General features: G+C 41.0%; 1 protein-coding gene across 12 annotated transcripts in view; it reads left to right on the top strand.

The window, feature by feature from the left end:
* Positions 1-22,199, top strand: part of LOC121297858 (receptor-type tyrosine-protein phosphatase T) — a 156,562-nt gene that overhangs the window by 40,607 nt on the left and 93,756 nt on the right. For all 12 annotated transcript variants that reach the window (XM_041224400.1, XM_041224399.1, XM_041224402.1 and 9 more), the window contains exons 3-7: positions 8,702-8,973; positions 11,586-11,667; positions 11,987-12,102; positions 12,874-13,048; positions 20,851-21,144. In XM_041224400.1, coding sequence (XP_041080334.1) covers positions 8,702-8,973; positions 11,586-11,667; positions 11,987-12,102; positions 12,874-13,048; positions 20,851-21,144 — 939 coding nt within the window. The remainder of the gene's footprint in view (positions 1-8,701; positions 8,974-11,585; positions 11,668-11,986; positions 12,103-12,873; positions 13,049-20,850; positions 21,145-22,199) is intronic.

The raw sequence follows: 22,199 nt of genomic DNA, 5'->3' as shown, positions 1-22,199 counted from the left end.
ATCATTTTGAGTATTATTAATAAGCCATGGCATTGGTGCACATTACATATTCTGTGTGTATGGCTCAGAAGTAACAAGATGCTGTTTTCAAGGAGAGACAACATCTAATGATTATACTGGTGAAGGTAACAGAATATCGAAGTGACTTGTGGAACACAGTGCATATTAATCAGAGGCTAGGCTTGAACCTTTACCTGGCTCTTCCTAGCATAGCATTATAACCATCTCGTTGAATAGCCAGCATGCTCGAGCAGTTCCTTACAGAGATGAAGCATTGGCTGATCCCACCACAGGAGTCCAAGGAGAATTCAACTACAGCACCACCATCTCATGCCAGCCCTTCCCAACGTCTGTTCTAGGGAGCAATCCCTTGTGGTCTGTGAATAAGTACCAAGTGGTCCCTGAAAATGACTTGCTCTAAATTATAGTGCATGCAGTTTTCAAAACTGTTACCAAGGGAAACGCACATAGATATCTATGTAGCCTTTATGAAGGTGGTATTAATGCAACAGTACATGCAGTGTCCAATGCAAATAAAGCATTGATGTCTTTTGAATAAATCTGCTGGTTTTTGGTCCTTTCTTTTGGAGCTACTTTCTTCGACTATAGCTCAGACCCTAGAAACCTAACTCTAGAAAGGTTTACCTTTACAGACAGCCAAATACTTGTATTAAAGGTGTTTTAGAAATAGGAATTGCACAGCATTGCATTGCACTGTCTTGTCATGTCATATCATGCATTGTATTGGGATTGCAACTCAAAAAACATCGGAGGTTGTTCAACAAGAGATAAAGAAATAGCTAGCACTTGCCGTCTCTGTAGCTCTGCACTTGCAGTGTTACCCTTGAAAGCTTACAAAGTGTTTTGTGTAAAATGGGCTTTTCTGTCTGGCGACTGTACAGTTCCAGGGTTGTTTTTAAAGTTAAAGGAATACTGTTTCTGATTGAAGATGCTGCACCAGGGGATTGACACCTGACTGTAGTGGTGGCTCATAAAAGTTTCCATACACATGAAAGTAAGGCTAGCAATATCTATGTCTGAAGGAATAACTTGTATTTGGTGCAGGTTATTCCAGTGTATTACTATTATTCTAGTGTGTGTCCACTTGCATTGTATCATCTCTTATTTACTACCCAAGCAATTCTCCCAGATCAGGTGTAAAACAAAAACTAAAAAAAAAGTCAGCTCTCAGTTTCAGGCTTCACAAATCCATTGGACGAGTTCAGTCCACCTGGATCCATCATCAGCATGCACACAGTGTACTGTATCATACACAGCAAGAAAGTTTTGAGTTAATAGAAATGACATCCATCAATTAGTGCTGCGGGGGCAAGCTGCTGCAATTATCTGGGCCTTGTCGTAGCTGTCAGTGCTGGAATTGAACAGCGCTTTGACGGAGCGAATCCATCTTCTGAAGCGGCTTTCTAACTATGTTTTACATCACCGTTTGTTTTTATTTTCCTAGCAGGTCACTCATTATATCACAAGTTTCAGAAGAGTGGCTTGCTTTTGAGTGAACAACCCCAAGTGCACTGGGATAGCTGGTGAGAGCTAACTGAGTCCGGTGCTGAGCAATCGAGACTCAATGGGGATTAGAGACTGAAGGGAAACTGCATTAGCCTTTCCTAGTGGATAGTTCTGCATTTGTGCTTGACCTCGGTGGATGAACGGTTGTGTAATTAATACCGGTTCTTAGTATTATGTATGAGGATGAAAAATACTGCAATTAAAAAATACAAAAACAAAAATTAATTTAAAAAAAAATTAATCATTAAAGAGTTTTCAGTCTGGCTGTTGTAACAATTCTCTGTTTAATTAAAGATTCATACCTATATTTAATAGTCAGCTTGGACTGCTAATGTTTTATAACCCATTTGAGAATCCAACTTTGTGTGTTATAGAAAGTCTGGGACCTCAGACCATCACGGATTGGGGTATGTGACTTCTTGGCAGACCTGTCATCGAGATACTGGCTTTGTACTCGGTATACAGCTGTATTCTCTTGGTCCAGCTCAATCAAGGGAACAAATAACCCTTGACTAATTTTACAGAACTACCTTTGCCACAGTGTTATGTGTGCTAGCCTCTGAACTAGTGGGGATGCATTATTGAGGTCATGTGACTAGTTTCTGGGGCATAGGCACATGACTCTGAGTTATAAAATATTGTATCGGTTTTCTATGCTTTTTTTTTTTACTGTTTTGTTGAATTATGATTGAGTCACTATTATAAATGCAGCTTGGCTCGTCCCCAAATTACTTTTGTAGATTTTTTTTTTTTTTTTTTTTTAGATATTTTTTTTTTTTTTTTTATTGTTTTGTAGATTTGATTGACTTTCAATTAGTTTATTTATGATGTTTTCAGATTTAGTTAGATGATGTGTATTAGTGCTTTTTTTTTTTACTGTTTTGTTGAATTATGATTGAGTCACTATTATAAATGCAGCTTGGCTCGTCCCCAAATGTAGATTCATTTTTTTATTATTATCTTTTTTGGTGCTTTTAGAATGACAATCAGTCTTTTGTTGATTTAGTTTCCGTTGCAGTTTTTTGTCAGTTTAGTTGTTTTAGACACCGCTGTGTATTTCTGACTTCTAAAATACTCCGAGCAAGGAAGGACCGTAACAAATGTGTTGTAACGTCAGTCTGATTCCACCCGGATGCTGTCCTTCAGACCCTTGCAGCTTGAACTATGTGTGCCCTCTCTCATAGCTCGTCTCTGCCTTGACAGCATCCTGGAACAATGACTAACTCATCCAAGAAAACATTTCAGAACCCGCCTTTTCTATAGACCTTCCATTGGTTCCTGTCTGCAAAATAAACCAGTGTTGTTTATGCATCTCCAGTCCACTCCATGGGAAACATTGACCTTCTCCAGCACAAGAATTGTTGTTTTTTTTTTTTTCTCTCTAGTGTTTTACTTTTTTTTTTTTTTTTTTTTTTTTTTTAATTAGGAAGAAACTAAACAGACAAAACAAAAAATCAGACACACTTTTCTGAATGTTTCTGTGCACACCGATAGTTACTGGGCACCAGTCATTGAGTTCCAGGTGTTTGTCAATCCCTTTCATTCACAACAGCATGGGCTGGGTTCTGTGTTGCACAAGTAGGTTTTTTTTTTTCCTGGGGTTATTTCGTTTCAGAAATAAATGTCAGCATGAATCTCAAGGAAATGTACTTTTGTTAATGAAAGCCCCTGAGTCTATACATTGTCAATGTGCCTGTGGCATTGAGGAACAGCAGGTAGTCTGATTAATACAGTATTTTAAACTAGATCCTTTATTCTTTTATCAAAGCACTGTTTCAATATCAATAGATGTCTTCTGCATATTATTGTGAGGTTGGATTGTGTAAGGAACACCATTGTCAAGCTGCAGCCTCTTGCATTCTCCCTGCTGTATAGTATATTTTTCTGTTGACATTAATCATTTTAATTAGTGCAACCTGGCCTTTTAAAGCGCAGTTCACACACTGTAAGTTAATTTTCACAAAAGGTTAGTCTTCAGTGGTAGTATAACAAGCATAGGCCACGTAATTTTCTCAGGGAATCTATTAGGAATCCTTCAATGAAACTGTTTGAACTTTTAGATACAAACATGGGATATCACTGTGCATTAGAGTGTGCATTAGAGATGATTTTATTATATTTATCAGCCTTCATTTTCCTGATTGTTTCCAGAGACGACAGAGTCTACAGACACTCTACAGTATGGACTAGATCTCTCAATTTAATGTGATTTAAAACTACCAATCTAATTTGATACCTTTCTGCTTTGTGCATTTGAGAGAGCCTTTATTATCACCGTCATCCCTCAGCCACGGTGTTGAGTCACTCCCTGTGCTGCAGAAACAGCCTATGCTGCACACGGGTCTTTCAGGAGTGCTGTCACGTGTGATCCTAATACCAGGAGAACATGGAATTACTCTACTGCTTCACCCGATTCAGATTGTAATGTGTTATTCCCAAATCTCCGGGGAGAGCAATTGAGCGCACATCCGGTTTTTTCACTTTCCTAAACCACCATCCCTGCATATCGGTTCTGCGGCGTGAGGTTACAGGCAGGGCAGTGACCGGCCAGGACTGCGGCTCCTTATCACAGGCTCCCGCTGGATGGCAATCTGGGCTGTACTTGCCTATGCTGCTCTGAAGCTGGTGGTCATAAATGAGTGTTGATGCCTATGAGCAGGTGTATCAGTAACCTGAGGGTATCGGTCTGACAAGGCAATTATTATGTGATGTCGAGCGCTCCCCTCTGAGTGATCCTTTGCACTGCGCGCTGTTAAATCTACACCTCGTTTTGCTGCCATCGCCCCGTAGCACAGCTTTTTAAATGGGCTGTTATCTGACAGCTCCTAAAGTTGTATGGATATGCAAAGCCATTAAAAACTCAATTACACTGTGTCTTTTTTAATTTTTTTTTTTATTGCTGCAGTATAAAAAAAACCTCAATCATAAAGATTCAATATGGAAAAAAACTAGCTGCCATCTGCTTTGAATCGCATTTTAGCTTTAAATCTAATGTTTAATTCAAACCAACATAAATCACAGATGTGTGAATGATATTAAGGGTTATTACGATGTCACCAGTCCTATTACAGAGGAGATGCTTTATCGCTATCAGGGGAGCACATCACTGTTGCACGAGTGTTTACTGAATGCTTTCTGCAAGTGCATTCATTTATGCATATTTATTTAAAATGAGGTCATGTTGCAGTGTTATCTTGAGTGGCTTCTACCAACCCTTATAAAACAGAATAGCATAAATCTAATTACAATTACAAAAACACTGTACTGTTCACGTATATATATATATATAGCTATAGTGATTTTCCATACCTGCAGGACAGGCCATTTGGGTAGAGCTAATGAGAGCCTATCCAGGCTGAGGCTTATGGGTAACAAAACGCTGATCTTTCCAAACACTAGGCAACTAAAACATTGATTTCTTATTACTGTGTTGGATTCTTTTACACAACAATGTCTTTAGTGCTAATCAGCCTTGCCGTCTTTAGAGCCTGTTCAATTGATCTAAACTTCAGCTGCTGGGCTGTAGTCTCTCTTCTCCCCTATGTTAAGTGCTTGGTAGTTTAAGTGTACAAATATGTAAGGATTGTAATGATTTAAGCTGCACTGGTGTTTACATTAGCTAGCGTCTTTCTTTCTCGTTGACGTGTTTTATTTAGAACAGCAGGAATCACAAAGATTGGATGTGAAACGAAAGCAGGCTTTCTTCTTGTAATAAAATCATTTTGGTAATGGTTTGTCCGTTGGGAGAGAGATGCATAGAGAGACAGCAGTTCTTATGCATCATTTTGACTGGCTCACTGGCTGTGTTCAGGAGGCCACGTCTCATTCTTCAGCACAGCAGCAACATTTTATATCATTTTTGATGAGTTTTGTGATGAAATCCTCAGGGATGCAAGCCCATGCCTATGAGCCCTTCATTCCAGGGCTGTCTTAAGATCGAGCTATTTCACACACAGCCTTAGATCAGCGATCTCTCGCAAGAGGGTCAGGCGACTTGGAGACCCCAGTCATCAGTCACCCCGCTCCCCTTAAGACCCTTTCCCCGTTTACACAGGGCTGTACAGTGTTTGCGCTTCTAGCTGTTGTCTCGTTTGATACAGAATCCCAGGGGAGTCGTATTATCTGATAATTTGATATTGCTCTGCAATATACTACAGCAGATTAACTGAGATGTCTCTGGGGAGCCGACACTTTCTCAAACCATCATTTCACAGATGGACAACCGTAAAGACCAAATTGTGTTTGAAATCATACTTTAAAAAAATAAAGAAGAAGAAGCTGATAGGTTATTTGTGTTTCTATTCAGCATGATAATGACAACCCATTAAAGCAAACATTAGCTATATTATATACTGTATAGAATATGTAATTTAATTCAGTCTTCATCCCTTGATTATGTGCAGTCAGACTGTGTGATTGCATATAATTATTTTTGTATCCCAATTTGACATGATTGGTTGCTACTTGGCAACACCAGAAATCTCAAATGAAGACAAGAAAATCTGTTAAAACATATGAGGTTTGGGTTTTAGCTGTGGCATTGTCACACAATCCCCATTTATCCTATTTTCTTGGGTTCAATTTCTCCTCCTGACAGACCCTCCTATCTGGTCTCTGTTATCTTCACATTTCACACTGCCTCCAGTCTCACTGAGCCAGAGACCAATCTTTATCTGCAGGCCGCTGGCTACACATTTTACCATCTGAACCTGCACAAAATTAAACTTGGGTTTTATCAGGACAAATAGCGCTCCTCTGAGTAGCAGTTTTGGTTGATCTTTGTATTTCTTTCTCCTGGTTCGGATAAATCAAACAATCCCCCTTGCTATTTTCAACCTTTTTGCACATTTCTTATTTAACTCTATGGCAAAGACTCTATGCAAGTTAATTCTTTATGAATAAATCAGGTCTGATTTTTCCAATGCATTCGTTTTTTAGACACGAGGTCTGTATGTCAATTTAATGAAAATTCAATATACATTACCAGCTGGTTATAAAGCCATGTGACCCATGACTGGGTTCAATGTAAGATGGCTCTCCAAGCATATTCGTCTTTAAAAACTCAATAACCAATTAACATTAGCACTGCATTACTGTAGCGGCCCTAAAAAAGAAGATAATAAAGTTGCTGATAAGGAATATTCAAAGCACACACAAAAGCAGGAACGTCCGCTACCGCCTTTTATTGCTAGCGCTGTTCAACATATTTGCAGTGGCTCTGTACTTGCAAAAGCGTTTTACACCCCAAGCAACAGCAGTTTAATAACTGATGATCCAGTTGTCAGATTAATAGGGGGTGGGGGCTTCACACTCTCAGTGTCTGTTAAAATGAACGAATTAAGAGCAAATAGAAAAAGGTCATTGAGCAAGATTTGAGTCTGAAAAGGCCACGCTACATTTCTGAGAAACAGCCATTTCCACGCCTGTCTGATTTAGCCCAGACGTCGAAGCAAGGTCTTATTATTTCCTGTTAGGAAAGACAAATGTGTAATGCGTTACTGTGAACCTGCTAAAGGAGGGTATAATCTGGTAATTAGGAAATACAAAGCAAATGGGCACACCACACAGCAGAGACTCATAAACATATGCAGTATCAAACTAGGGAAGAGCACTGAAACCAGCCTGGGAGAGGGACCGGCTGATGTGTTCACAGTTTTACCAGTGGAATAATTTGCATTGTTTAGGAACTAATTTAATCTAGTTGGTCGTGTTTTTTAGGGTAGGATGACTCTTGTTTAACGGGGCTATTAGCTCTTGTGCTTCCGATTGCCTGTGCAGGAGGGGCGCGAAACATTAATAACGCTGGTGAGCCGTTTATCTTACTGGCACAGGTGCTTCTGGTGGGCCTATCGCCCTGCTGCAGACAGGATTAGCGCACTAAAGAGAAGTCAGAAGTGAGTCAAGTTTCTTCAGTTTGTCAATCTGCCTCAGCTGCAGATAGGTTTAAGTGTTGCTCATAGCAGTATTGATTCAGCAGCGACTCTCTCAGGTTTGTGAATGTAGGAGGAAAGGCAGCCAGCTGCTGAACTAAAGGACAAATTGAAACCAGTGTGACCGTAAACCAATCAAGAAAAAATAACGCCGTTATCCTGTGTGTAAAATGCCAGAAAACAAGTTACCAGCCCCCTAGAAATGAATTTCCTATCTGCGTTTCAGGGACCTAACTTCATTTGCATGCTTGCGATGACTAATGTCTTTTAGTGGGTGTGTGAATGCTGGAACTGTCCGGTCAGGGCTTACAATAAACAGCTGTCCAGCTAATCCAGTGAGGTTGAAGACGTCTTGGGATGAGATTTGAGAAAAGGCCGTCCAGGCTTAGTATAAGTATGGCACGCAGACTGTGTGACACGCTGGAGGTTGTATAACATGTGCTGATAGTTTCCTCAATCCTCAGATGCTCACCATGCACAGCAATGGACAGGCTGACAGCAACCCGCTCATAGTCTGATGCAAGCTAATCAAGCTGCAGCATCGCTGAACGTATACTGCTTATAGAGTATAGAGAGTTGACAGCTTATTCCATCACTCCAGAGCAGGTCCCCGGAGGGGGAGTCAGTATTTGAAATGCCCCCCCCCCGAGGGAGCTCAGCTACCCAGCTCGACCCCTTTGAGACTTTGAGAGATTAGTTATACTAACTGCACAGATCTACTTGAGTCTCAGCCGTGACACCTTTCCCAATCACGCTTTCACTGGGTTAGTTACTGTGCTAATTGGCCCTAAATAATGACCAGTGCCACATAGGCTTTTTATTAATCAGATGGTTAATTATGTGCAGAAACAACTAATACTAATATGGCAAAATTCTATTTATTCTGTAGCTCAACCAAGTATGTGATTCAAGTGATTCCAAGTCCAAGGCAATTGTAAAAACGTTTTGAAATGTTGGGACTATTTATATATATTTTAAAGAGGATACGATTATCTATTCATGGATACCACGATGTTTAGCGAGCAAGGAGTCTAAGTGACTTTATCAGGCAACAAACTCACCCGAGTTACTCAATGCTCTCCTAGAAAAAGAAGAACATTTTGGGGTCCCATTATACTTGTGAGGTGGCTTGCTCAATATATATATATATATAGGTTATCTATTTGGGGATACCAGTATATTCAATAAATCCAGGCTATATGTGTAATATGAATAATACTGCATGTCTGCTTTCATTACGGCAGGTTCCTTTATGATGGTGAATGGTTCAGGAAGAGCCTCTGGACAGAAAGCTCACCTGCTCTTGCCCACGCTGAAAGAGAACGACACGCACTGCATCGACTTCCACTACTCCCTGTCCAGCAAGGACGGCTCCACCCCAGGCTCCCTGAACGCCTACGTCAAAGTGAACGGGGGCCCACAGGGGAACCCCGCGTGGAATGCCTCCGGCAGCGTCACTGAGGGATGGGTGAAAGCGGAACTCGCAATCAGCACGTTTTGGCCTAACGCCTACCAGGTGAGTTTCTGTCCTTTGCAGTTGTGTTCATCTGTACGTTGACTGAGATGGCTTGGAGCTCAGCACTCCCAGGCTTGCCTATGTTAGCTCCTTTGTGCTCTAGTGGCTGTGTTAGACTTCGCTAAGGTTAGAATGAAAGCAGCTAGAGGAGCTGGAGTATTTAATGACACTGAGTGTTGTCAGTGGGGTGTATGGCAGCCAGGCAGACACTGATTCAATGTGGCGGCAAGACAGAAAGCTGCCAGATTTGTCCTGGAGGGAAATGTGACCACTCCTCAGTGATTACTGTCTCTGTTGGAAATCTGTTGGAAGGTGTGATGGTCCACTGAGTCTGTTCCTGGTGAAACAGTAGAAGGAATTTGTGCAGTCTTGGATACAGAAAAGGCAGCAAACCAAGCATCTGCTTCCATTCCTCTGTCAAAATCTTCTTGTCAGATTTGCCATCCTGCCCCTCGTTACTGACACTGACATGTGCAAGAGAGGTGCAGCTTTTAAATATGTCAGGGTCCATTTGTAGGAACAGACCATTTAAACAAAAAGTGTGTGTTATATATTGCAGGTGTTTGCCTCTACCGTTTCAGCATAAAATCAGTTCTGCAGATGTTATCACAAGTAGATTGCTCATTTTCAAACAGCGTAGGACAGTGTGTCTGTGTTTAGTGCATTCAGCCCTCATAACAATAATCTATTAATTTATAAAACTTGTATCCAAACGCAATTACGAGCTCTTAACAGTAACCTTAATGAGAATTAATTCGTCAGAGTTTTATTCCTGGTAAAAGACACCCATGTACAGAGTAGCTGAGATGGTGGTGCATGCATAATTGTAAAATCTCAAAGGATCTTTGTTAACAGAATGAATTGGATAGGAAATGCAAAGGGAACTGTCATTAGGAAGATACGTAAAAAAAGTTATATATTGCCACCTGGTGGTCAAATCTCATCAAACTGTAAGTAGAACAAGTGATTGCAGAAAGGCTGGTGGATGAGCCTCCCCCGGGTGCAGTAGGGAGTGGACTCAGTAGGGAGCTCTTTTCAATTAGACATTAAAGCCAGGACTAGCCTGCTAAGTGGACATCAAACCCAAGGCAGTCCTTTTGAAAATAGAAACAGAGGTCTTAATCCTGGTGCCCTGGCAAATGCTATATTGGGAATTGTAACAGGCAATTAAAAACATCTTCCAGAACTAATAATGCTGTGTTTTTGAAGGAGAGAGGGGGGGTATTCAGTGATCTGAACGCTAGGTCTTTAAACTCTGTGTGTGTGTGTGTGTGTGTGTGTGTGTGGGGGGGGGGGGGGGGGGGTTGATTGGCAGTTTGATTCTGTAAGTGTTCTATATCAGTAGGATGAGGGTTCATAAGAACACGGTCAGGTTTGTATAGACCGATAAAAAGCAATTTGTGGAGTTGGTGCTTTGCATGCGGTTTGTCAGTGTGTTTGAGAAGCCAGGCAGGACAGCAGTGGGGACTGAAGCTCTCACCTATTTGAATTGCAGATGGATAGATCATGGGTGAGCACTGCCTTTATTGGCTTTCTCATTTAGATTCTGATACAGTAAGATACATTTGTGATCCACTTGCTTGCTAAAATGCTTCATTCTTTAGACCCAGTGAGGCTAGTCTAGGCCAGGTCTTTGCTCCAATCAGGTAGTTAAGTAGGTACATTACACCTAATAAACCTGGAGTGGAGTGGCCCTTTGAAGGATTGGAGTTGCCCACCCCTGAACTAGACTCAAATGTTCCCATGAAAAAAGTAATTGGTTTGCAATCCCTGAACAGAAATGGCTCGGTTTGAGTTTCTCCATTTCATCAGCTGCAGGCTACTGGATTCAAGAATTTAACCTCTCTATCTCGGCAGCTCCAGTGCCCCAGGGGGTGGAGGAGAGGCAAGAGAGAGAACTGTGTTCTCCCAAATATGCCATTAAACCAAAAGACAGGTTCTCTGCTTGCAGTTTTGCTCTGTTTTGAGGTTTTAGCTCTCAGGGATGGGAAACAGCTGACACACAGACAGACGGTAGATAGCTTCCCAAAACCAGTGGTCTGCTGCTCTTACCCATACAGATGAAAGAAGTGTAATCCTTCCTTAAACTCAACTCTTTCTCCTTAAGTGTCTTGCAAGTTGGATCTGCAGCGTGATCACGCTGTGTACCTTGCATTACTCTGCTTCATGGTGCTCTACTGTGTTGGGCTATGCCTTACCAAATGCACCACCTACTGTTCCTTAGCATTGCTACAGGTAGGCAAACAATTCAGATTGGGCTTTCTCTCATTGTAATTTTACCATTTGCCCACCTGGTGGCACTGTATGTCAATTGCAAGCTAAACTTCAACACTTGGCCATTGGTAGCACTGTTGACTGACCTTACAGAAATCTCAATGGAAGTAAAGCTGTGTTTTAAGGAATAAACACCTTGCAACTCTAATCAAATTGTGTAAAGACTAGCCTCCTTTTGATGACTTCTAACAGCTCGTCCAAGCAGCCCACCTCAACAGCGCTCAACACCTTTCCTTGCGATCAAACAGTTCGACTCCTTTTCATTTGCAAGCAGGACCTCTTTCTGCTGCAGCAGTTGCTAAAGGTGCCTCACCACCCTTGTCACTTTTCTTCGGCAGGTTATATTTGAAGCAGTTTCTATGAAGAGTCACCCTGGTTACATTGCTGTGGATGAAGTGAGAGTCTTGGCCCATCCTTGCAGTAAGTACGAGTCAGTGTGACCCTCTCCTCCTTCTAACACACTTTATTTAACTTTCTGTATAAAAATTAAGTTTAAAAATCAATTACATTTTTTTTTTTTTTACTATGTCCACACCTGAACATAGCATAGCCAAGACCTACATTGTAGAGGATTATAGGAACTAACCCTTTAAAAACCACCAAATCCAGTCTAGCCACCTGCTCAATTGATATGAACAGTTTGAACCAATAAAAGAAGGGGATGAACCTCCAGCAATGCAGTAGCTAAGCACTCTTAGTATTGTTAAAGAATGGGGTGCATGTTTTGTCTTGTGAACAGGGAAAGCGCCACATTTCTTACGCCTTCAGAACGTGGAAGTGAACGTCGGGCAGAACGCTACCTTCCAGTGCATTGCTGGTGGGAAATGGTCTCAGCATGACAAGCTGTGGCTGCAGGTTTGTGTTTTGGTACCATGGCGGGAGGTGCTGCTTTGTTTTTCTTGTAGTCATAGCAATGTTTCCAAGACAAACGATAAGCATTTCAAGGTTCGTTTAATAGCAGCGTTTGCTGTTTAACATAATGGGGTTGTTTTTTTTTTGCTTTTGTTTTATTGGGCAAATTGCATGCGTATATTAATTCCAGCGTTGGAAGGGAAATTCGTGTTTGTGTCAGTCCTGCAGTATTTTATGTTATCGCAATACAAACTGCGTGGTCTAACAGGATTCATTTTCTGCTTCCTTGATTGTCTGTCGCGCTCGCGAACATTTAGTCAAATTAGAAAGATGTTGTATAAAGAATGACTGGCGAAGGCCTGATAAAAGCAGCATTTCATTCTCGGCACAGACACAAATGAAAGTGCTCAGTGTGCAACCTTTAAGAATGAGTTCAATATGCACTTTCATTACAGCTGTGACCCATGACCAATGCACTGTCTGCAAGGTTTGATAAAGACATTCATTTATTTGTGGGTGGGGGGGGGTGGGGGGGAGGTCCTGTATTATGTCAAATTGCTTAGATTACAAACATGTTATGTAATATTTAATATACACACATTGCATTCACTGTCTGTGCCAATCAAAATCTTCACCACAGATATAAACTTGAATGTTGAAAGTATGGAATCGTGTTTTTTTTTACAATGTATGAATATTGAAGCATGAAGGATAACAGCATGTTATAGGGGATTCGTAGGAAGCGATTGCATTGTTTTTTTCTTTCTTTTCAAGCAATGGAATGGCAGAGACACGGCTCTCATGGTGACCAGAGTAGTTAACCACCGCAGGTTCTCTGCAACGGTCAGCGTGACGGACACCTCCCAGCGCAGCGTAAGCAAGTACAGATGCGTCATCCGGTCAGATGGTGGCTCAGGAGTGTCAAACTACGCGGAACTGATTGTAAAAGGTAAGGACGATAATAACAGGTATTAACTATCCAACACAGCCAGCTGGGTCTTCTGTAATTCATTTTTTGACTTATAATTATTTCAACCGTTATCATCAACAGCATGTGTTCTAATTTCCTGCATTAGCAATGAACTTGTACAGCCTGCTAGGAAAGCTATGTGTAAGAAAATAAAAGAAACGCTTGCCTTCTCTAAAGCAGCTCTAGTTATAGAAGCTTGCTGAAGAGCACCTGCACTAAACTGAATGTTCTTTATTCTGCTGGCAAGGTTCCACACTGCAGTTCTGCACAAAGAGGGCACACAGTGCAGAGGAGTGCATGCTGCAGAGTCTGCACCCTTGTGCTTGCAATTGTTCTATACAGGAGCTCGCTATGCATCACTGACTATGCTGGTACTCCACTCACTAAAGGCTGGTTCATACTTAAATCGTCGGCTAGGTCGATTCCTGGTCTCTCCAGCTATGCATCTGTCCAGCCATCCAAGGAAGACTGGTTTCCATAGTTGATGCACAACCATCTCAGGCTGGTCGCAAGAATTATGAACCAGCCTTAACCCTTGCTGCCAATGCTGCATACTATCTTTCAGTTATTCTTGTACAGTGCTTTCCTCTGCTATTGTGCAACTGTAAAGAGAAGGCAAAGTGGGGGGTCTGAAACAGAAGGAAATGGTCCTCATGACTGGTTGTCAAAAGCTGCCTCTGCCAAACAAGTGAAGGATTGTGAATCATCATTCCTATTCTACCATGCCATTCCATTCCATACCATTCCATACCATACCTTTCTATACCATACACACTTATATAGCACCCCTCATGGACATGTATTCCAAGGATCTTCACTTATCAAAAGTTTGTAATATCTGCTGAGGGAATGCTAAATCAAAGTATTTAATCTGACATTAAAAACACCAGCCCTCTCCAGGCAACGACTTCCACTGCTGGGTTTCACATACTCTCACCCTTATTCATACTGAATGCATTTTTCTGATGGCTTATGGAAGATATCTTTAAGCAAAGTCAATGGCAGGTTTGATGTCGAGATCCTCACAGTTTTCACAGTTGCAGCGAATGGAAATTCAGTCAGGTCTAAATAGAACCACGTGCTCTGCAATTAAAAGTTGAGCAACAAATAACCCGGGAATTGCATTAGAAATTCGTTTTAGAACACATTGAGACGACTGCTGAGCGAGATCCAGGGCATTCAATAACCGAGCAGCACTGTGCCTGCTGCTGTGCAAGCAATGAGCCAAAATGAGAGGGTTTACAGAAAGATTCACCCATATACTGTACTGTATATACAAATACTGTACTGCCACTTATAATGAACATTACAACGAAGGACTCCTTCTTCTTCTTCTTCTTCTTCTTCTTCTTCTTCTTCTTCTTATTATTATTATTATTATTAATACTGTCTTTTCAATAGTAGGCCCCAACATTTAGTTTAGATTAGTGCCCCAGAAACAAACAAACAAATACAAATATAAATATCTACCTTTTCGTAGTTCGGTGTAATTTTATATATAAAGTATAAAAAATAATCACTTGTTTTTATTGCTTGGTTTTTCGAAACCACAGAAGTGACGGCTTGAGCTTTATCTAACAGCGTGCACTGCATTGAGAATGCCCTTTTGCCTTAATAGTTTCTGTAGAGGCCATCAGGAACCCTTCGAGTCTAATCGTGTGCATTACCTTTCATGCTGAATGTCAAATTGGGAAAGGAAAAAAAAACAGCGCAGAAGATTCAATCAACAGCATGTAGTGCTTCAGACCCCCCTCCTGTCCTGCCCTCTTCAGTAACTCCTGACAGTTACATCCCTTAAATACATCAGACTCCCAAAGGGGATGTTGGGAAGTACTTCAGATTCTGGAGAGGTGTGAATCCTGGATGTGTTGAAATACATTTTTTTTTATCGACACCAGTTAGATGGTTTTGGATGTAAATCTCAATACAGGGGAGTAAGGATTGAGTGTAGACTGGGTTACAGGGTATACACATGGGGAATTAGTGCCCTCTAGTAAAGAACACAGAAGAAAGAAAATAGCGCTGCCGAATTCTGGAAAAAACCCTCTCCACCCCCCCCCCCCCCCCCCCCCCCACCCCCCCCCCCCCCCACCCCCCCCCCCCCCCCCCCCCCCCCCCCCCCCCCCCCCCCCCCCTCACCCCCAAGATATTTTATAGTACATTTTCTGTCTAGAGTTTTATTCAGGAATAAAGAGAATATTATAGTGTTCAAATGATTCATTTAGTTATAGGTAGGGGGCATTTCCATAGTTCAGTAAGCACAGAAGGATGAGAAGGATAACAATCTTTGATGGTGCTTGATGTCTCATCATATTGTCTCGGAGCAAAAACTCAACACACCCCTTTAAGCAGAGTCTATGCTGCACAGTGGGATCAATGTGGGTTATACTGCCAGAACATTGCTGGACATTTTTTTTTTGTGTAGTGTTGTAGCTACATGTCATCCTCACGATGGCTGAGCATTGTTCTAGTGTGACTTTAACTGTGGTTGTTCTGGGCATTCACGCGTAACATACCCTACTGCATAGTTGATACTGCCATGGCATGTTGTTTAAATGGCAGAGTTAAAGGTAACCTGATTGCATAATGACAGAAATCATGAGAGAGGGTCTTTGCAGCAGACCTGGATACCTTCAGTACATGCTTTACCTTCACGCTAGACCACTTTTCTGCAGTGACAATCTGTTAGTTAACCTGGAGCTTCCATTAGTTCACCTCGGCTCAATGACTGACCTGCAGACCCATTAGATGCCTATGGAGGGAAAACTATTGAATTTAGCATGCAAAGAAAAATAAAGAAAGAAACATTCCAGGTTAAGAGTAATTAGAAGCTGCGTTTCATCATTGGTCAGCAACAAGCTCTGGGCCTACAGTATAACAAGACTGCGCAGTCAATTGGCATTCCATTGCTATATCACCTCATGAACATTTTTTCACTTTTACACACTGCACTACAGGGCCATGTTGGCTTTCCAGATTGTTTACAGTCTCCTCCTTATACTTGAATGTGGCACTCTACATGGAAGCATGTGCCAGCTACGGCGTGACCATCTCCGTCTGTGTTGTTACTCTAAATATTTTCATCACCAAGCCTAGATTGCGGATGGGAAATAAAACAAACAGAGATGGCTTCTCAACAAACTGCCACTCTTGGGTTGTAGATGGGTAATGTCCCTTTCTCTCAGTGGCTTTTGTGATGCTCAGGTGCCAGCTCTGTTTGCAGACAATGCTGATTGAAACAGGCAGTGCGTGTTCCAGGTACAGGGTTAACATCAGAATCAACAGCCAGTAGGGTCTAGAGCTGCGTGTGCATTCGCACGGTCCTTGCTTTTTTTTTCTTTAAACTCCACCACAAAGGCAGATTTTCAGAATAAATGCAATTGAAATATGGCAGAAAAGCTCTTAGCACCTTGCCTTGAAGAAAATGAGGGCTATAATACCTGGAGAGAAAAATAAATAGAAAAAAGGCAACTAGAGCCTGCGTGCTTAATCTTGCAAAACTCAACATCGATAAAAAAAAGAAAAAAAAACTTAATCCATTTCCAGATTTTCTTTCCTTTCACTTCTGTGCACAGTATGGTGTGATTTCTTTCAGCTTTCCTGCAAGTTAAAATATTTGAAAGCCTCACCCTGCACTATGCTGGTGATTAAAAAGTACTTTTAATACAGGATTAAATGTACCCATCCTAAACCGTAGCACACTGTTGGCAAAAATCTTTCAGAGTGGGTGCAGGGTACCCTATATAGTGCTGTCATAAGTGGCAATATTGGGGTTTTGGTTCAATAGGTGTTTGTGTAACATTCAATATGACAGTAAGAATGAATTTGCAATCACATAAATTATTATAATTTTTTTTTTGTATTACTAAAAAAATATAGGATAGTATTTTTTTAAAATTGTATTACCTTATTTTAGTAATGCACTTTTCCTTTATTACATTAGCTGCTCAGAAATGCTGGAAGCAGTATATGTGTTTCATGCTCAAATAAGCTAAAGCATTTTTTGCTAGTTGAAGGCAAACAGATTTCAATGATGCTTATCTCACAGTCATAAATTCCCATTTTCCGCTATACTTTTCTCCTACTCCGGGAACTGCTGTGCTCAGTGGGATATGATCCAATAGTGTGTGATTGCTGAAGCTTTACAAAAATCCTTGGATTTAAGAACTCCCTGTGGCGTGCAGGTGATAAAGACTGAAATTATTTGTTGGTGTTGCTGCTAGCTTGGCTTGCCGGCAGTGTGTATAGACAGGTGATATACATTGAAAACTATCAAAATTCGAAATGGAAGTGAACCCCATTCAGCAAGAAGAAATCATAAGCACTTTTGTGCCGCCAGCCTGCTCAAATCCAACATCCGAGTGTTGTGTGCATTTATTGAAGAGTTCTGTGTTTGTTAAGACAAGCAGATCGCTCATATTTTGGGGAAGGTGCTGTTAATATCAGAGTGAAAGTGCATTCTCCTGACAGTAATCACTGTTAAAATGATCAGCAGGTACAGCTGTTTTGGAAGTAAACTTGAGTCCCAAGCGGTCTGGAGTTCACAACTGAAAACCCCACTCTGTATTTTGCAGTGCTTATCGTAAGCTGTTGATCAATTTAGAAAGTTAATTTGTTCAAATAAATTGGCCGTGGTCAGCTCTGGTCCAAGCTGCAGAGTCTTCAGGTTTTGCTAAATTACTTAATTGAACAAATTACTGCTTAAACTGAAAACTAAAAAACTGCTTAACTAGTCAAAATGAAATTGTCCCAAGTCTTTAGAAATTGATGATTAAGGGTTACTTATAAAACCTGCTGGATTGACCACCCCTGCTCTAAACCATATCGAAAATAGAAAAAAATAACGTCTATTTTACTGCTGCTTTAGCTTGATTAAAAAAAAAAAAAAAAAAAAAAAAAAAAAAAAAAACAAACAAGGCACATCTTTGCAGAAACACAGCTCCGGACTTGTTCATTTACTCAAGTTCATTAGTGCCTTTGAGCGAGAAATGAGGACTACATTAGAGATTACCTCCTTGATTGATGGAATAATTACAGTCCCAAACCACTTGCGAGCATGACAGGCATACAAAAGCTGTTATGCGCAGCACATGTTAGACACGGGTTGTCTTAATGACAGCACAGTGTAGTATTAGTGATTTGTACATATAAGGGCATATAGTCACACAGGAATCAAACACAAACACAGGTATGATTCTGAAGAGCCATCTTATCAGGGGGGGGCTGGTGATTGACAGCGGTTTCAAGGAGCGCTGGGTGGTAAATGTGTGGCTCTGCATGGTGGAACACGAGTCTGAAACAGAAGGGGGCCACTGCAACCCTCGCTAGCTTTAGGGGAGAATTTCCTTCTCAGAAAATATTCATTGAGAGGCCGCCGATCTGCACCAACTCATTCACATTATCTTGTTCTTGAAAATAGGAGAGCATTAACTCTATTGCCTCACCGACATTTTCTACCCCTTCTCTGTAGCGCACAGAACATTAATCCACAATGTGCTGTAGCTGCAAGTGCCTACAGTATTGGCAGGCTTGAGTGCAGTGCAGTGGCCAATCTGAATTGATTACACTGCACACACCAGGTTAAACCGCTTGATATGCAATAGAACTGCTCTGCTGAGCGGGTACCATGGATAAAGGAGCATTTTACAGTCATGATTCACAGATTACTGGTCAGCCTTGTTTTCTACTTGAATGTTTTTCACAGTGCACAGTACAAGTGCTGTGGTTCTCAGCAGTCCTTGGGTAATTCCTGATGAAACGTCTTGAACTAAGGGTTTTAATGATCTAAACAACAAAGTATCTAAATGCACATGCTCTTTAACTAGATGATTTAAACTGGACTCCAATCTGCTGGTTTCACAGAACCCGATTAGCACTCCCTGTGGATTAGTGGTGTAGTCGAGGGTACGCTGTGGGTACCACTGTTGGAAGTCTACATAACCTCAATTAAATAATTGCATTAATGTGGAAACATGTTAGTGTCAGCCATCAGCTGCCTGCAGGGTTAGCAGTCAGACAAACTGCTAAGAGTTTCTGAACCCTCGGCAGCTTTTAGAATGTCTGCCAGAGATAATGATGCCATAGTTACAGAAGTGGGCATGCCCTCTCTCAGTGAAATAAGGGGCAAAGGAAACACAGGGTGTAGTGCAAGCTCAGACCCTGTGCACAGAGGTGCTACATGTGTATTTGTGCTCAGTATTATTAGCGATAACCACAGTGCCTGTCGAATGTACAAGGTGATAGGAGTCTTTTCAATAAGACTAGTGCTATCCTTTAGTTTGAGCTATTGTACATGCTTCTTGCTGCTTCTGAGTTTGATTACAGCCAAATCAGATATTCAGTGAGATGTCGCTATACTGCCAGTGGGATTCTTTGTGACACTTATCAAAAAGTGTCTTGTATCTATCACAGGATATACAGATTTAGAATGCTGTTGAAAATGAATTGCAGGATCCATATACTCATATTTATAGAATAATATGCTACATAGTTTAAGTTAGATCTTTTTTTTTTTTTTAATTGGTGCAGTTTTGATCACCTCACTACAATAAGAAGGCATCATTGCACTCAAGGTATAGAGAAGGGAAGCTGATCCCAGGACTTGATGATATGAGCTAGGAGGACAGCTTAAAATAATGAAATGTCTTCAGCCGAGAAAGAAAAAGGGAAATAGGGGACTTGATTGAAGTCTATAAATTCATAAACAGTATGAATAAACTAACCCAAGACAAGACTTCAAATTGAGCACAGAGCGAAGAACAAGAGGGCATACATGGAGACTGAGTAAAAGAAAGTTCAGAAGAGAGGGGAGGAAGCGCTTTATTACACCAACAGTTATAAATGCATGGGACAGCCTGCCAGGTGACGTGGTAGCATCTAAAACACTGGGAGCATTATAAAAAAGAAGGGTCTTTTCTCATTCCCAAACCTTTCAACTATTATTTAAAACATAATAGTTTTTCCTATTGAGGTGGATTATATATATATATATATATATATATATATATATATATATATATATATATATATATATATATATATATATATATATATATATATATATATATATATATATATATGATATATATGTATATTGTATATACGGTTGAAAACTTTTTTTTTCCAGCCCAATGCTAGGAACTTTTTTTGAAACTCTTCCCTTTTGGAAGGAATGGAATCTGCAGAGAGAAAGAGTGAGGGAGAGACAACAGCTGCTCAGGCAGAGAGATCAATGTCTCTTTAACCGTGAGGTATCTTAGTAACAAGTTTTTCCTGGTATTATTTATAGCGGTAGAAAAACAAAACAACAACAGATCTAATAGAACTGTCCACGCTAAGAGAAGCATTGCATTCAAGGTTACTGAAGTTATCATGCTGTGAATGCAGCAGTCCGGCGCTTTGTACTGGGTAATTAAAGCACTTCTTTATGTCATCTACAGCTGAATGGCCTATTAAGTGCGTTTAGTAAACATCTGTTGCCGTTTGCGCTCGGTTTATTATTTACCAGACTTGTTACTTGTTACTAATGTCTAAAAAAAAAACAGAATCATGAGAAAACAGGCTTTCTGAAGACAAGTCGTTGTTTTAGAAACTTTTAAACTGTGTTCAACTGTCATTTCTACCCCCTCTGTAGCTATGATTTCTCACATGGACTATCTCTGTACAAAATCAAAAGGGGCAAAAAATGACAACAGAGCGAGGTGTCACTGGAGTATACACTGTTTGATAAACTGTGTTCTGTATATTCTCAAGTGAAAGAGCAATACCCTTTGCCTTCACAGCGCCCCCCACCCCCATCGCTCCTCCCGAGCTCCTGGCTGTAGGAGCCACATACCTGTGGATTAAACCCAACGCCAACTCCATCATCGGAGATGGACCCATCATTCTGAAGGAGGTGGAATACCGGACCACCATGGGGAACTGGGCTGAGACCCACATCGTTGACTCCCCGACCTACAAGCTGTGGCACCTGGACCCAGACGTGGAATACGAGATCAAGGTCCTGCTCACTCGACCCGGGGAAGGGGGGACGGGACCACCGGGCCCTCCTCTAATCACACGCACAAAATGTGCCGGTAAGTGACGCGTCATGCTCGTCGGAGCGCTTGTAATGTCTAACAGCAAGCAGGCCAGCGAGTTTCTTAACCACTCTATGCAAAACTGCAAAACTTCAGTAGTAAACTTTTATAAGGAATAGACTTAAGATTGATGATCTCTTTTTAACTTGCGGGATGGTTTGTAGGATAGGGATTTGGGGAAAACGTAACCTAAAAGTGGTTGAGCTATAATATGTATTGTCTTTTCAAGTTAAAATAAAAATGCCTGCAACATTAAAACATCTCAGACCCAATGCCTTACATTAGCCCACATATATTCACGTTGGTGGTGCTTGAATCTGTCATACACGCCATGTAACATCTACCATCACAATGTAAATTGAATTCCAATACTCTTGTTAATCAGTCACTTAGAAAGTTGTACCTCTTCTGCTTGGAAGACCCTGTTTTTTTCTGCCGTTACAGTTCTGTAACCCTAACAACTATCTGGATGCCTGCCAGAGATAAGTAGGTTTAAAGCACAAAGGCACTGCTTTTACTGCGACAATGAGAGGAATTACTTTTCTGAAGATCCAGATAGCTAGAAAAGTAATTGGGAAGGTAAATACAAAGAAAAAGCAATTCCACCTGTAATTATTTACACAATGGGTAGGATATATAAACCATGCCAGACAAGCACAGACTTCATTTGCTAATCTGACTGATTATCCGACAAAATAACAGCTCTCTGTAGTTATACTGCTTTTTCATTTTCTGGAGCCCATTTTTCTTTAGCACATTTCAGTTACTTAAGTATAACTTAACTATAATTTGGGAGCCAGCCCACTCACTGTTGGGGTTCCTTGTGTCCTGTGAGCCAGCCAGCTACCATGAGCTAGCCTTCTGTGGTGTATAAACGATGCTACTGTTTTAATAAAAAAAAAACGTTTCAGTACAGCCGATGATGACCTGTCAAATGTAACGTTCTAATTCACCAGCGGAATGAATTCACATTATGCTAATTCAGTCTGCTGCAGATTATTTCCTCTTTAATGTATACCTACAGGCAGGAGCATTAATTATGTTCACACAGC

The sequence above is a fragment of the Polyodon spathula genome, chromosome 23, assembly GCF_017654505.1.
Source record: "Polyodon spathula isolate WHYD16114869_AA chromosome 23, ASM1765450v1, whole genome shotgun sequence".
In the NCBI taxonomy this organism is placed as follows: Eukaryota; Metazoa; Chordata; class Actinopteri; order Acipenseriformes; family Polyodontidae; genus Polyodon; species Polyodon spathula.
The sequence above is the reverse complement of the archived record's forward strand: the minus strand, read 5'-3'. Positions and strand labels throughout refer to the sequence as shown.